This window comes from Oryx dammah, unplaced genomic scaffold (genome assembly GCF_014754425.2).
Source record: "Oryx dammah isolate SB20612 unplaced genomic scaffold, SCBI_Odam_1.1 HiC_scaffold_23, whole genome shotgun sequence".
NCBI classification, from domain to species: Eukaryota; Metazoa; Chordata; class Mammalia; order Artiodactyla; family Bovidae; genus Oryx; species Oryx dammah.
In genome coordinates this window covers 4,102,232-4,118,209 of record NW_024070207.1, presented here as the reverse complement: position 1 = coordinate 4,118,209, position 15,978 = coordinate 4,102,232, and the positions used below count along the sequence as shown (strand labels likewise).

Here is a 15,978-nt window from a genome sequence, read left to right as displayed (position 1 = left end):
TACAAAGGTTTTTTACTTCATTAAATATATGACTGCAAGGTAAGTCACTTCTATTATGTCTAACTCTGTGCGACCCTATGGACTGCAGCCTGCCAGGGTCCTCTGTCCATGTGATTCTCCTGGTAAGAACACTGGAGTGGGTTGCTATTCCCTCCTTGATCCAGGATCAAACTCACATCTCTGGTGTCTACCTGCATTGGCAGGTGGGTTCTTTACTACTGGCACCACCTGGGAAGCCCAATTATAGGACTAGCCATCAATCTTTGGATTCAAAGAAAATAAATATAATTCTTTTAAAAAGATTAGGAAAGTAGCAGGAAAAAACAGTGCAATTGTTCTCCATCTCTGTTAGTTTATTGAGGGCACTGAAGCCTGGACACTCTGCCCTCTGTTTCTCTTGGGCTGAAGGACTTAAGCATTTTGTGAAGAAGTAAACTCATAGTTACAAATGAGACTAGGGAATCTGGATCTAACCTCACTTCTCATTTTCTAATTCAGTGTTCTGAAAGTCTGAGGAAAATGAGGGCACTTTCCAAGTTTTACAATTGCAAGAAAATTCCTGGTCTACCCCCAACATCATCTCACTTATAGAGCTGATGGTTGTGTAGTATGAAAAATGCAGAATTTTAATGAAATTATACCATGGCTTAAAGTCTACAAGGCAGCATAAAATACGATCTTTGAGGACACACCATGCTCAACTATTAATAAAATTATGTTTTTTTCAAAGTATACTTTTTTGCATTTTTAAAATATGATTTACAGTCTGATTAGTACAAGAAAAAAATAATGAATTGTTTAAAAGCTACCTCTTCTTCATTTGTGAACCAGTCTGGTATCAGCTGCGGACAACAGCACAATCAGTGATGGTGACAAATTAAATACTGGTATTAATCAAAGATAGATACAGAGGGGATGAAAATAAACAGTCATCACCATCACAATTCTTTGGAATACATGTGGTTTTACCAACGGACTGAAAGTAGCACACAACAGCCAAAGAAAATTTCAGTGGAGAAAGGGGAAAAAAATTACCCCTAACCTGTTAGAAGAAAAGATGAAAATGAATAGCAGCTCACATATATAAGTATTTTGAGATTGCAGTAGCATGTCAGTCAGTAACTGTTTATTCCACCAGATGAGAAATGGGAAAGAAATGTTTTATGACTGTTCCTGGCATTGCTAATGTTTCATTTTCAGTTAATAATTATAAAATGAATGTGGTGAATACAAGTTGTTAATTCAGAGAAAAATGTTTTCAAATTTTTCAATACTAATGCCATTATCACCTTAGTTGATATACTTGTAGTCTTCTAAAGTCATAAAGCCTTGTACAGTGCAGGGACACATGCAGACTCACAAGGCTGCATAAAATACAGATGGTCGATAGCCATGAAAATAAGTTCTATGTAGATCAATGATTACAAAGATGGATTGAGGAGACAAAAACGAGCTCTACTATTACACATGCATGAACTTCCTGAAATTAAGAATAATTATACTCTAGAACTGGTTAATTGAAGGAAGCTGAAGAATCTTTTTTCCCTGCAGAATCGATAGATACCCATCTATCTTTGATGACTTAGGAGGAGCATTGCCTGCAATCAAGGGAATGGATTGTATGACCTTTGCTTCACTCACATCATTTTGTCAGGATGCAACAGTAAATTCTATAAATCATAAAATCTGTTTTGAGACATAAAATATCATTTGAAATCATAATCATGTGGCTCCTTCTAGAAGCTACACAATGGATTCAGAGCTGGATATTTGAATGGGTTCCAGAAAAGTAATAGAGGCAGCACAAGTCAGAACTATCTGGGGGACAAAAGTAGCCCGTTTTCCCCTGTTTTATTTATTTCCCATTTCTGTTCCCCTCTAACTGTCAAGGAACGTAATTAGAGGAATGAGATCACTATGCAACTGAAACTAACTTATGACTTACGCTCTCCAGAATACATATCATGCCTTATTAAATCTGTTGGTTCCTATCCTAGATAAGAAGAATGAAGAATTAAGCAGTTAAAAAGTGAGTATCTCTCTACACACCAAGGGCCCCATTAGCAATCCCACAGGCAGACCACTCAGGCAACACAATATCTGAAGAAAGAGTCAGCCTGTCTGCACACAATGGAAAATGATAGAGAACCCGACCTCCAGCCTCAGTGATTCACTGAGAATCTTCCCCCTTTTCCCCTTTAAAAACTGGCATGGCTGAGCAGAATCTTCAGAGTTGATTTCTAGACATGAGTCCACCTTCTCCCCAGATTGCCAGCTGTTCAGATTAAAGCGCCTTCCCTTTCTACTGACACTTACCTCTCAAGTTATTGGCTTATGAGTAGCAAACAGCCAAATCGGGGTTTGCTAACACATACATTACATGAAGAGATACCCCACATCCAAAGTAAGAGAAAACCAAGTAAGATGGTAGGCACTGAGAGAGGGCATCAGAGGGCAGATAGACTGAAACCACAATGACAGACAACTAGCCAATCTTATCACATGGACCACAGCCTTCTCTAACTCAATGAAACTAAGCCATGCTGTATGGGGCCACCCAAGATGGACAGGTCATGGTGGAGAGGTCTGAGAGAATGTTGTCCATTGGAGAAGCAAGTGGCAAACCACATCAGTATTCTTGCCTTGAGAACCCCATGAACAAAAAGACAAAAAGATAGGACACTGAAAGATGAACTCCCCAGGATGGTAGGTGCCCGATATGCTACTGGAGATCGATGGAGAAATAACTCCAGAAAGAATGAAGGGATGGAGCGAAAGCAAAAACAATGCCCAGTTGTGGATGGGACTGGTAATAGAAGCAAGGTTCGATGCTGTAAAGAGCAATATTGCATAGGAACCTGGAATGTTAGGTCCATGAATCAAGGCAAACTGGAAGTGGTCAAACAGGAGATAGCAAGAGTGAATGTCAACATTTTAGGAATCAGCAAACTAAGATGAACTGGAATGGGTGAATTTAACTCAAATGACAATTATATCAACAACTGTGGGCAGGAATCCCTTAGAAGAAATGGAGTAGCCATCATGGTCAACAAAAGAATCCGAAATGCAGTACTTGGATGCAGTCTCAAAAACGACAGAATGATCTCTGTTCATTTCCAAGGCAAACCATTCAATATCATGGTAATTCAAGTCTATGCCCCAACCAGTAATGCTGAAGAAGCTGAAGTCGAACAGTTCTACGAAGACATACAAGACCTTCTAGAACTAATGCCCAAAAAAGATGTCCTTTTCATTATAGGGGACTGGAATGCAAAAGTAGAAAGTAAAGAAACACTTGGAGTAACAGGCAAATTTGGCCTTGGAGTACAGAATGAATCAGGGCAAAGGCTAATAGAGTTCTGCCAAGAAAACACACTGGTCATAGCAAACACCCTCTTCCAACAACACAAGAGAAGACTCTACACATGGACATCACCAGATGGTCAACACTGAAGTCAGATTGATTATATGCAATGCAGCCAAAGATGGAGAAGCTCTATACAGTCAACAAAAACAAGACCAGGAGCTGACTGTGGCTCAGATCATGAACTCCTTATTACCAAATTCAGACTCAAATTGAAGAAAGTAGAGAAAACCGCTAGATCATTCAGGTATGACCTGAATCAAATCCATTATAACTATACAGTGGAAGTGAGAAATAGATTAAGGGACTAGATCTGACAGACAGAGTGATGAACTAATGACGGAGGTTCGTGACATTGTACAGGAGACAGGAATAAAGACCATCCCCAAGAAAAAGAAATGCAAAAAGCAAAATGGCTGTCTGAGGAGGCCTTACAAATAGCCATGAAAAGAAGGGAAGTGAAAAGCAAAGGAGAAAAAGAAAGATATACCCATTTGAATGCAGAGTTCCAAAAAATAGCAAGGAGAGATAACAAAGCCTTCCTCTGCAATCAGTGCAAAGAAATAGAGGAAAACAACAGAATGGGAAAGAATAAAGATGTCGTCAAGAGAATTAGAGATATCAAGGGAACATTTTATGCAAAGATGGACTCAATAAAGTAAAGAAATGGTAGGGACCTAACAGAAGCAGAAGATATTAAGAAGAGGTGGCAAGAATACACAGAAGAACTGTACAAAAAAGATCTTCATGACCCAGATAATCACAATGGAGTGATCACTCACCTAGAGCCAGACATCTTGGAATGTGAAGTCAAGTGGGCCTTAGAAAGCATCACTACGAACAAAGCTAGTGGAGGTGATGGAATTCCAGTGGAGCTGTTTCAAATTCTGAAAGATGATGCTGTGAAAGTGCTACACTCATTATGCCAGCAAACTTGGAAAGTGCAGCAGTGGCCACAGGACTGGAAAAGGTCAGTTTTCATTCCAATCCCAAAGAAAGGCAATGCCAAAGAATGCGCAAACTACCGCACAATTGCATTCATCTCACACGATAGCAAAGTAATGCTTAAAAGTCTCCAAGCCAGGCCTCAGCAATATGAGAATCATGAACTTCCAGATGTTCAAGGTGGTTTTAGAAAAGGCAGAGGAACCAGAGATCAAATTGTCAACATCCACCGGATCATCAAAAAAGCTAGAGACTTCCAGAGAAATATCTATTTCTGCTTTATTGACTATGTCAAAGCCTTTGACTATGTGGATCACAACAAACTGTGGAAAATTTTCTTCTACTATTGACTACTATGACCATAACACTGTGGTCAGAAAAGATGTGATATAATTTCAGTCTTAAATTTGCTATCTATTACCTATCATATGATCTATCTTGGAGAATGTTCCATGGGTACTTGAGAAGAGTATGTAATAGGCTGCTATTGGATGAAATGTTCTGCATATGTCTGTAAGGTATATTAAATCATAGTATTGTTCAAATCCACTATTTTGCTATTCATTCTCTGTATGAATCATATATCCATTGTTCAAAGTGGGGTATTAAATTTTCCAACTATTAGTTTATTGTTGCTTATTTCTCCTTTTAGCCCCTGTTTCAGTTCTAGTATCATTTATTTCATATATTTTGATGTTCCAATGTTGGCTGCATATTTACAATTAATGTGTCTTTTTGATGAACTGACCACTCTATCATTATATAATGACTGCTTTTGTCTGGGTTTTGACCATTTTTTGGCTTAATGTCTATGTTATTTAAGTATAGCAGGGGTTTCCCTGGTGGCTCAGATGGTAAAGAATCCTCCTGCAATGCAGGAGACCTAAGTTTGATCCCTGGGTCAGGAAGATCCCCTGGAAAAAGGCATGGCTACCTACTCCAGTATTCTTGTCTAGAGAACTTCATGGCCAGAGGAGCCTTGCTTTCTTTTGGTCACGATTTGCTCGAAATATCTGTTATCATCTCTTCAGTCTCAGTCTTTATGTGTACTTTTAGACAGCATATCTTTTAGAGAGCATGCCTTTCAATCTTGTTTTCACACATTCAGTTACTGTATGTCTTTTGATTGGAGAACTTAAAACATTTACCATTAAATTAATTGCTGATAGGTAGGAATTTGCTTTGTCCATTTGTTGTTTTGTGAATGTATTGTTCCATGAGTCTTCTACTGTTCTCATCCTCTGTGATTTGAGTATTTTTGTGACACTATACTTTGACTCCTTTACCATAATCTTTTGTGTATCTACTATAGGTTTTTCCTTTGTGGTTACAGTGAGGGTTAAAGAAAATATATTTATAACATGCTATTTTAAGCTGATAACAATTTTACTTCAGTAGCATACTAAACTTCACAATTTTACTTCTCTCCCCTAACAGATTATATTATTTTTGATTACTGATGTTACTATTTAAATTTTTATAATGTGTAACAAATAAGATATTATTGAAGTCATAAGTGAATTATGCCACAGCTTATAATATTAGAGAATTTGACTTTGACTATATATTTACCATCACCAGCGAGTTCTATACATTCATATGTTTTTATGATTTAAATTAGCATCTTTTCATTTTAGCTTGAAAAACACCCTTTAGTATTTCTTGTACAGCAGTTCTAGGGATGAAGTCCCTCAGCTCTTGTTTGTTTGAGAAAATATTTATCTTTTCAAAGGAAGAATATTTTCTCAAACAATATTTTCTCTCCTAAAGGAAAAGATACCCAGCTTGTTTGCATAGAGTAGTCTTGGTTGAAACTTTTTTTTTCCCCTCTCAATATTTGAATGCATCATTTCACATTTTCTTGGCTTATAATATTTCTTTTGAGAAATTTTGATAGTCATGTAGGCTTTCTTCACTCTTTTTGCTTTTTCCTTCTAAGACTGTATAATTTCAAAAGGCCTACATTCCAGGTCACTTGTCTTTCTTCTGCTTGATCAAGTGTGATGCTGACTCTCTCTATTCCATTTTTCAGTTCAGTCATTGTATTATTCAGCTCTAGGATTTTTGTCTGTTCTTTATTTTTAATGATCACTTTTCTTTTGTTGAACTTCTCATTTTGTTTATGCATTGTTTTCCCAATTTTGTTCAGTTGTCTTTCTGTGTATTCCTATAGTTCACTGAATTTAGGAGGATTATTCTTATTTTTCAGAAAGTTCACAGATCTCCATTTCTCTAGGGTCAGTCCTTGGAGTTTTATTAATTTCCTTTGGTGGTGACATTTTTACTGGATTATTTGTAATTCTTGATTCCTTGTGTTAGTATTTGCACATTTCAGTAAGTGGTCTGCTCTTCCAGACTTTATATGTTTGCTACCACAGGGTAACCCCTTCACTCATCAGCTCAACCTAGGGTATTACATGAGTCAGCTGGTAGCATTTTTTTGGTAAGTGGCATTTGCTTGCTGGCTCAGACGGTAAAGCATCTGCCTGCAATGCGGGAGACCCAGGTTCTATTCCTGGGTGGGGAAGATCCCCTGGAGAAGGAAATGGCAATCCACTCCAGCACTCTTGCCTGGAAAATCCCATGGAAGGAGGAGCCTGATAGGCTACAGTCCATGGGGTCGCAAAGAGTCGGACAGGACTGAGCGACTTCACTTCACTTCACTTGGGTGAGGCTATGGTCCATTATTTGAGGTCAGAAAGGGTATCACTGGTTGAGCTCCACTGCTGGGTAAAACTGCTGCCTGAGCTCCACATTTAAGCAGGGCCACTCGATAGACTCCCATATTGGATGGGGCTACTACTGTACTCTGCAGTCAGGTGGGGTCACTGGTAGGGTTTTACAAGTGGGTAGGGCTATGGGTGGCTTTGCAACTGCTCCTGGTCAGCCGGGTCTCAGGCTGTGCTCTTTGAGTGAATGGCACTGCTGCCTGGACTATGTTCAGTCGGAGCTGCATGCTGTGCTCTGCCATCCAGTGGGACTTCGGGCTGCACTCTGTTGTTGGGCAGGGCCACAGGCTGGGCCTCATAACACAGTGAGCTACTGGCTAGACTCTGCTCTTGGCTGGGCTGGGCTCTCTGGTGGAGAGGGGCCTCCAACTGTAGCCTGCAGTTAGGTGGGGCTAGTCTGCGTTCTGCAGCCAGGTAGCAATAAGGCAGGCTCACACCTTGCCCTCTGCCATTCGGTGGGCCACAGGTTGGACTTCATGGCTCAGCGTTACTGTACACTGGACTCTGGGACTGTCAGAGTTACTGTTCAGGCTCCATGGTTCTGTGCAGCCAGAGAGCATGCATAACAGTTGGGAAAGGCTGCTTGCTTCAATCCATGAACAAGCATGGTTGTAGCATGGGCTCCACAGTGGCCTCAGTATTCAGGCTAGGTTACTTGGTGAGACTGGAGGTTATGCTCAGCAGTTATGCAGAGGTGCTAATCTGCTTTCTTGTCCAGACCAAACAGCACAACAGGCTCCGTAGCTGATATGGTTCATTGACTGGGGACCCAAATCAGGCAGAACTGTCCAATGGACTCCCTAGCCAGATGGCGTGACCAGTTTGGCTCTGAAGATGGAAAGAGCCATTGGCTGAGATCTCTGCATGGGCATTGCTACAAGCAGAAATACAGTTTGCCAGGATCTGAGTGCTGGTTGCTGTAATTCCCACCCCAGCATCTCTATCTCTCTTTGATCTCCAGTGGTTGACTCCCATAGATTCCCCTAGTTGCCTCTAGGAGGTTAGCCCTGATAGAGCACTCTGGGAAGTGTCCTACAATGCTGGGAGAGCTACATGTCCACTTAGGGTCCTCTTTTCCCACTGGAGAAACTATAGGCTTGGGGGGCACTCTGGGTGCAGCACTGCTCTAGTCTAGGGAGACGTAATGTGGTCAGAATGCAGCTGATCCCCTCACTCTTCCAGTGTGGTATTAGTCTCTTTGGCCTAGGAGGGTACTTTAGCCTCACCCGTGGGTCTGGTGCCCTTTCTATGAATAATGTGAGGGTGGCTGAAGTGGGGAATGACTTGTATCTGCCATCTTGATTAGGAAACTTTCTTTTCTGTACTAGTTTCTTCTTTGTTTTTGCCATGAACTCTTTAATACCAGCTTATAGATCCCTTCTCAGGATAAAATAAAATACATAAGAATGGAAAAGAAGCCAGTTATATTGAAATAGTTATCAACATTTTACAAATATAAATTGTGACATAATAATAGTTCTCCTTCTTGACTAAGTCACCAAAAAATAAGACCTAGTGGCAGCTTTAATAAACAGTAAAATTTTGAAGTAGTAATAACTGTAAACAATATTTTAAGATATCTGCCACAAATTTAATGTGACAAGGAAATATTTATTATTTCAATTAGTGACAAAGTTAGATGTCCTGTTAATACTCTCAGCACTTCGGTTTGTTGCCTATATTGTTAATCAGATGGAATACTAAATATTAGCTAGCAGGTAAAGAAAATAAAGATGCAATGTTTTTCACATCTAAGTTCAGGAGCCCCTAAATTCTCTTGATGGGTCCTCCATGGGAACCCCTGGTTAGAAACCCCTGCTTTATACATATCTTTGTAAATTGTTCTGCAGCAATTTTGTACTTCCTTGTATGTTAATCATATTTTTTCTCTCTACCAACATGAATTTTCACAGCATTTAAGAATCATTTGCATGCACTAATATTCTAAAATAGAATGCAATTTTATTTTTCCCTCAATACTTGAACTGCTTTTTAAAAAGTGCTAATTTCTTTTCTTTTTGGTCAATGTTCTATATGTAAGTGTGCCTACAACTACTTCATTTTTACCACTGAGGTCCTAAAAACACTTACTGGTCTTATATTTTTCTCTCAATAGATCAAATTAAATTACACTAAAGCAGATTTTCAAAGCTGAAATAATAACAAGAATCACCTAAACTGAGTACACATTATTTGGATCTAACTCATAACTGCATATACTAGAAGCTTCTCAACAATCTCAGGATATGGTGTATTTTAAAGTGTTTCTTTGTTTTTTATAAGCATTTTAGGATCTTCAACTACTTCCATATAGTGATCTTGGCTTCTAGCTTAAATTAAAATATTTTTAAATAAAGGAGGCATTAGTGCTTTTATTAATAACCCTAAATTTGGGGCATGATCTTGCTGATTAAAGTTTTTTCTTTTTATTTTTTCAGTAAGGCATTTATCTTGTCAAATAACTAAAATCTATTAGCTTTCTGGCAGGAAAGAGCTTATTGACCCATACTAGGAGAGATAATACTGTTGTTAATTCAAGTCTCTGGGAAGCAATGTGTCCTTAATTGTTTTTTGTTGTTATGAGAAGACAATGATGTCACATAAGCAACAAACTATGATTATGCATGGATGGTGTTTAGCACTGTAATCAGATAGAATTTACAACAAAGTTAATCTGATGATACATATTTAATGCTATGCATTATCTATGTGCTACATAATAATTAGATACAAATGGTAAACAGCTCCTTTGAATGGCAAATTTACGTTACTTTTGCATCACTGAAGCAAATCCTTTCTAGGATGGGAGGGAGAAAGGTAGTGGTGATTCTAGTCTTTTCTCCTGCCTGAGCAGAAAACAGTCTTCTTTGGGTACTTGATAAGGAGTACCTTCCTCCTTATCAGAAGATACTCAGACATTGAATTTGTCTGGATAAATGTGATATTTACTTTAATAACTCAGATGAGTTATTCACCATTTGTGCCTCATAACGAAGCACCACAATTCCAATCAGGCATAATATTAAATTACATGTTAAATTGTTTCCTCCTACAAGCACAACTAAGAAAATGAGTTTTGATTGAACAGGATAAGGGATGAAAGAAAATTTTAGAGTATCTGACATTGAGGAGGAAAGGAAGCCAGCTGGGAAAAAAAAGTCCTCAGTGGCATGCTTTCAAGAGAGGGAAAACTCAAAATTTGTGGGGCAAAGGATGCAAGCAAGATGTGAAAAAGAGAAAGATTCAGGCTTAGAATAAAGGAATGTACATCTAGAAAAGAGGAAGAGACAAGAAAGAAACAGGTTAACCCAACACCAGCAAACATGAAATGCATGGAGGCATTGGGTATGACACAGAAGGAGCTGGCCAGGATTTACTTAGATTTTGTGATTCTCTTTCACTTATCTTCTAAGATATAGCATAATAATGTGATTTCACAAGCAGTCTTTTTGACTGCCTGAACTTGTTGCAGTGAACATGTTAGTGGTTCAGTGGTGTCTTTTTGCAACCCCATGGACTGTAAGCCCACCAGGCACCTCTGTCCATGGGGATTCTCCAGGCAAAAATGATGGAGTGGGTTGCCATGCCCTCCTCCTGGGGATCTTCCTGACCCCAGGGATCTAACCAGGGTTTCCTGCATTTGCAGGCAGTCTTTACCACTACACCACCTGGGAAGCTTTGATTACCTAGTGGTTAAGATTAAAGGACTTGAATTCAAGAATGCAGATATTATTTACTGCCATCTCCAAACAAAGCAATTCATTCCCCCCAACTGGACCAGGCAATTTAAAGAGAAAAACAAATATGTATTGTTAATGCTACAAAATCAAGTGAAACAGGAAAAAAAAAAATCCCAGGTATTACATTTCCATATAAAAATTGTTAAAGTTTGTTGCATATTAGAGGGCCATTCATCGGAGAAGGCAATGGCAACCCACTCTAGTACTCTTGCCTGGAGAATCCCAGGGACAGGGGAGCCTGGTGGGCTGCCGTCTATGGGGTCGCACAGCGTCGGACACGACTGAAGCGACTTAGCAGCAGCAGCAGCAGCAGCAGCAGAGGACCATTCATAAGTGAAAATCCTTCTGTTTCTTACATTCTTTAAAGAGTTAAAAACATGACTTAAAAAATAAAAGATGTTTTAAATATGACTGGTAAATAAACACTATGGTATTTGTTTTTTAAAAAAATAAATAAATATTATGGTATTTATTTGTATTATAAATACCACAGTAGCATTCTGCATATTTTTTTATTTACTAAGGCATATGGAGGAAAAGCTACAGTTTTACTGGGAAAAATAAATGTCTGCATTGATTAATTCTTCAAAATATGATTGTCTTTTACTACAATTTGACTATACAGAAAAAAACTAGAAAGCTTCAACTATTGAATAGGAGTCAGACATTTGTTTGCCTTATTGTACTTTAAAATGAAACTGTCCAATTGGAAAAAAAGAGGGAGAACTAAGTCGCATTTAGGCTTCTTAACTTGCTCATTCTGATTATTGGGCAAAGAATCATGTCACTAAGGCAGGCAGGACAAATGTGATCTATTCTCCATTTCAAGTCAGAGAACTGTGGACCTACTTCTCAGACAAAGAAAACACATTTTTCAAAAAGGGGATTTCTTAGCACAGTGTAACTTTTGTTGAGGTTAATAAATGTGCATCATGATAATAAAGAGCCTACATAAAGTCATTAAACCTTAGTCCTATATGCCCTATAGTGTAGGGAATAGACTATATCTATGTTTAAAACATACATGAGGTGAACCGGAGTGCAAGCCCACACTACACAATGGAGAAACATCTATATGGACACAGACAGCTCAAACAATAGACACTGGGGCTCTGAGATTTGGAGACCATCTAAGGGAGATATGACAAAATTATTACAGCAGAAACTAGTTGATCACCTTAAAATCAAAGCAAACCTCACGATTCAAATACAAACAACAATAACAAAAAACCTACAATGACTATGCCCATCCATGAAAAATCTTGCAGTTCCGCCTTCTAGACAGGGTCAAACAAAAGCTGCCAAGAATTCTAAGAATTAGATCTAATAGAGTACTTTATTCTAACAAGCAGTCTCTTTGGTATAATTCTCATAGTAACCTAGTAATCTCAGATGAAGAGAGAGGGCTTTAGCAAACTGACACAGTTTGCCCAAAGGAAGTAAAGTAATAGAATAAAAAGAGCAATGGCTTCAGAGTCACGATAGGATTTGTCTTGAGCCTCAGCTCTACTGCTTTACCACTTAGCAGTTAAGTGACAAGTGGGCAACTTCTCCAAGCCTCAGGTTCTTGATCTGTAAAATGAGGATAACAGTACTTATCTCATAGGACTGTTGTAGGATTCAAGGAGATAACATACATAAATTGCTTGGCACAGTTCCCAGCACATACTAAGGGCTAACTTTACCATTTAACACTGATCCTGAGAAAGTTATTTAACCTCTTGTCCTGTACACTTTTATTTTCATGCAATGGTACTAACAATATCTATTTAACAGAGTCATTGGGATGATAAAACATATGCAGTTTTGCGTACGGGAATGATGGCTCTCCATATGCACAGACCTAACCTTAAAAGGACACATATCTAATAAATGGCGGACACATACCTAGAACCTGATTGTCTACGTTGAGTCCTCTTACTATCCACACAGATAGATACTCCTAACTCTATTATCCAAACATAGAAGAACATTTTCACATCGCTCCAATGAGAAGACAGCAATCTAGAAACTCCCATGAAAATGAGATTTAAAAGCAAACTATGCAATTACCTGAATTAAGGGCTCACTCAACATGCCTTCATTAACCTCCAGAATGATGTTTTTTATTTCTTCATATGGCATACGATATGATCCTAGGAAGATAGCTAAAATAAAAGTTGATTTTATTAAAAAGAGCAGCACCACAATTTTAAAGCCCAAATAAATACCTGATTTCCGTTCCACAGACTTACAATATGAAATCTCTCACTAATATTAATCTACATGATTATGAACAAACAAAAGTAGTTTCCATTAGTTAAGGTTCTAATGTTTAGAGCTCAAGCGTATTTGTGTGTGTGTGTGTGTGTGTGTGTGTGTGTGTGTGTGCATTTAGCTGCTAAGTCCTGTCCGACTCTTTGCAACCCCATGGAGTGTAGCCCACTAGGCTCCTCTGCCCATGGGATTCTCCAGGCAAGAAGACTAGAGTGGACTGCATTCCCTTCTCCAGTGGATCTTCATGACCCAAGGATCAAACCTGGGTCTCTTGCATTGCAGGAGGATTCTTTACCATCTGAGCCACCAGGGAAGCCACGTGGGTATTTATATGGAAGATAAATCTACTAACAGCAAGGATAACTACATGCTTAGGCATTTTAGATGAAGTGAATACAAAATAACCCATGAAAAGTTAGAAACTGTATCTCACGTTAGCTTTTTAATTCAACATTGAATTTACTGAGATTGTCAGAGGCATTCAATACAGCACCTCTCAAGGAAGACAGTAAAGTAACCTGACACTAAAAAAAAGCTGTCAGTCTACTTTGCAGTTCTCCCACATAAGAAAAAATTAAAGTGTCTGAATAATCAAATGTTCTCTAAATCTTTGATGACATTCATGTAGTATGCTATTAGTTGTGTTTTATGTTGAATCACGATTTCCCTTGTCAATTTTTTCTTAACTGGATATATATTATGTCATATGGGAATAATTCAACAAATTATACCTAGGAAAGTTCACACTGACTCAGAAAACATTGCTCAATAATACATTTCACTTTCACCTCTATTGAACATACTTTTTAAAAAACATACATGTGTTCTTATCCCCAGAACATGAATATGTTCCAAAGAATTTTTTTTTTTTCATGGAGAAGTCTATATGGCTTAACTGTACCTAATGAAAAAGCATTGTTTCTGTCCAGGCAATTATATAGACATAAATGCCAAATGAGATCACCAGAATCCAAATAAATAATGTTATGAGATATCAACTAGCAGTTAAAATAATTTTGTGTTTCTTAAAAAAAAAAGTGCTGACCATCCACTTTATAAAGGAAAATAGACTGTCAGATAAGCAATGTACATATGCAGAACAATTTTTAGGAGACTGCTTTCCTGAAAGCAACATTCCTACTAACAGAAGAATAAGAATGATGAGTTATTTTAATCTGATTCTCTATAGCACATGCCTTCACAAAATAAACTCCCATGGTATTTCTTTGCATAATTAGAAATGCTTGATGTGCTGAAATTTCTCAAGCACAGTGTTTTAGTATCTTTAGAATATAAACACAGCATAATGTGGTGCAAAAAAATGCTGAATTTAATATAGAGGGAAGACTATATATTAAAAAAAAAAAACAAAACTTCAGGCCTGGATAAATGAAGATGGGCTTAAATGTCCAGCTACTTTAGCAAAAGTTTACTTAATGGCTGACTGGTTTGTTAAAGGCTTTAAGGTCTACTAACCAATTTTATAGGGCAGCGGTTAACAACTTAACTCACTCACATCACAATTCCTTCAAACACAATAGCAATAAAAGGATTCAATCAATATGACTAGTGAATACTCTAAAACCATCACTCTCAGGTGTAGGCAGAAGGAAAATAAAAACAATACTTTTTAACTCTGTCTTCATTATCACTTTGGCCTCTTAATGCAGAATTCCAAAGCCTTTTATTCATAAAAGTTCCACCTGGAATATGCCTTACTCATGGCATATTCCTGGCCAAGGCTAAATTATAGAGGGAGTCTATTCTGGCTGAATGATAAAAAGGCAACCTAAATCATGTTTATACCAAATTTTGTTTCCAATAGATGCTAAATATACCTGCTCAAAGAAGTTACAACTTTGCTTTCAAAACATCCAACAATCCCTCACCACTACCATCACCACCACTCCCTATGTAGAAAATATCACATACAAAGATTCTGTGCTGTTTTGGGATCCAAAATTCTCAACTCTTTCACTTTCTTCTTTGCAGGTATGGTCTTCTTTTCTTCTAAAGCTTCTGCATTCTTTTGAACTGAAAGAAAAATGTTGATAGATAAATAATAATACTGCTAATCCAAATACATGGACTAACATGAGTAAGGCATATTAACTACATTAATAAAGCTCATGCCCAAATCAATAAATAGGTTTATTTCATTAGTTCAAGGAAGAGGATGAACATAAAAATATAGATCTGTTTAAAGTTTTTCCTACAAATTAAATATTAGCACTTAAGTAGAAAAGATAAGCCAAATAGAACCCAAAATCAACTGCTGCTTCTTAACTAATGTGGAGCATTAATTACTGCTTTACCAGGTTCCTACAGCAGCACAGGAATTAAACATAGAGTAAAATCTTCCTAATTGGGACTAATCGAGCAAAAAGGCAAACATGTATTTATCCTAAAATATGCTAAAATTAAGGCAGGTCTGAAATTGCTTTAAAGTTATCTAAGGTAACTTTAAGGCTAAACAGGTTGCCATATGAAAACCCCTATTGAGACTGCTTTGCAGAACAGATATTAACCATTTGCAAGTTAGACAACAGTTAGCACCTATCTGCATACTCATACTTAAGGAACCTCAAAGACAGGGTGTTTTGAGTAAGTTTCCTTTCTATCCTTCACCAGATTTTAGTACTATTTACTTTCTTTGAACAAAAGATTTATTTACCCTACATTCAGGTCACCCTAGAGTTCCAAACAGTTAAAATGTCTTGAAACTGTGAAGAGTGGCAGTGCCATGGAGGCGCCTTAGACCTCCCCCCCAAAAGTCTCCATCACCCCCATCAGCCCTCCCCTCAAAAAAGCCATCTCTCAAACCAAAGTGAAAAACAACATGCTGTCTGCAATGAAAACGAGGCTTTATCTCAAATCCCTTAAGCCCTCCTATATAGAAATTCTACAGCTACCATTATATTCCTGTGTTGGCAGTTTACCTCTG

At 38.0% G+C, this 15,978-nt stretch overlaps 1 protein-coding gene across 6 annotated transcripts in view; it reads right to left on the bottom strand.

Annotated features, from left to right (window-relative positions):
- DIAPH2 (diaphanous related formin 2) overlaps nucleotides 1-15,978 on the bottom strand; it is a 968,119-nt gene that overhangs the window by 512,792 nt on the left and 439,349 nt on the right. For all 6 annotated transcript variants that reach the window (XM_040266684.1, XM_040266683.1, XM_040266685.1 and 3 more), the window contains 2 exons: nucleotides 14,967-15,068; nucleotides 12,831-12,925 (listed from right to left, as the gene is read on the bottom strand). In XM_040266684.1, coding sequence (XP_040122618.1) covers nucleotides 12,831-12,925; nucleotides 14,967-15,068 — 197 coding nt within the window. The remainder of the gene's footprint in view (nucleotides 1-12,830; nucleotides 12,926-14,966; nucleotides 15,069-15,978) is intronic.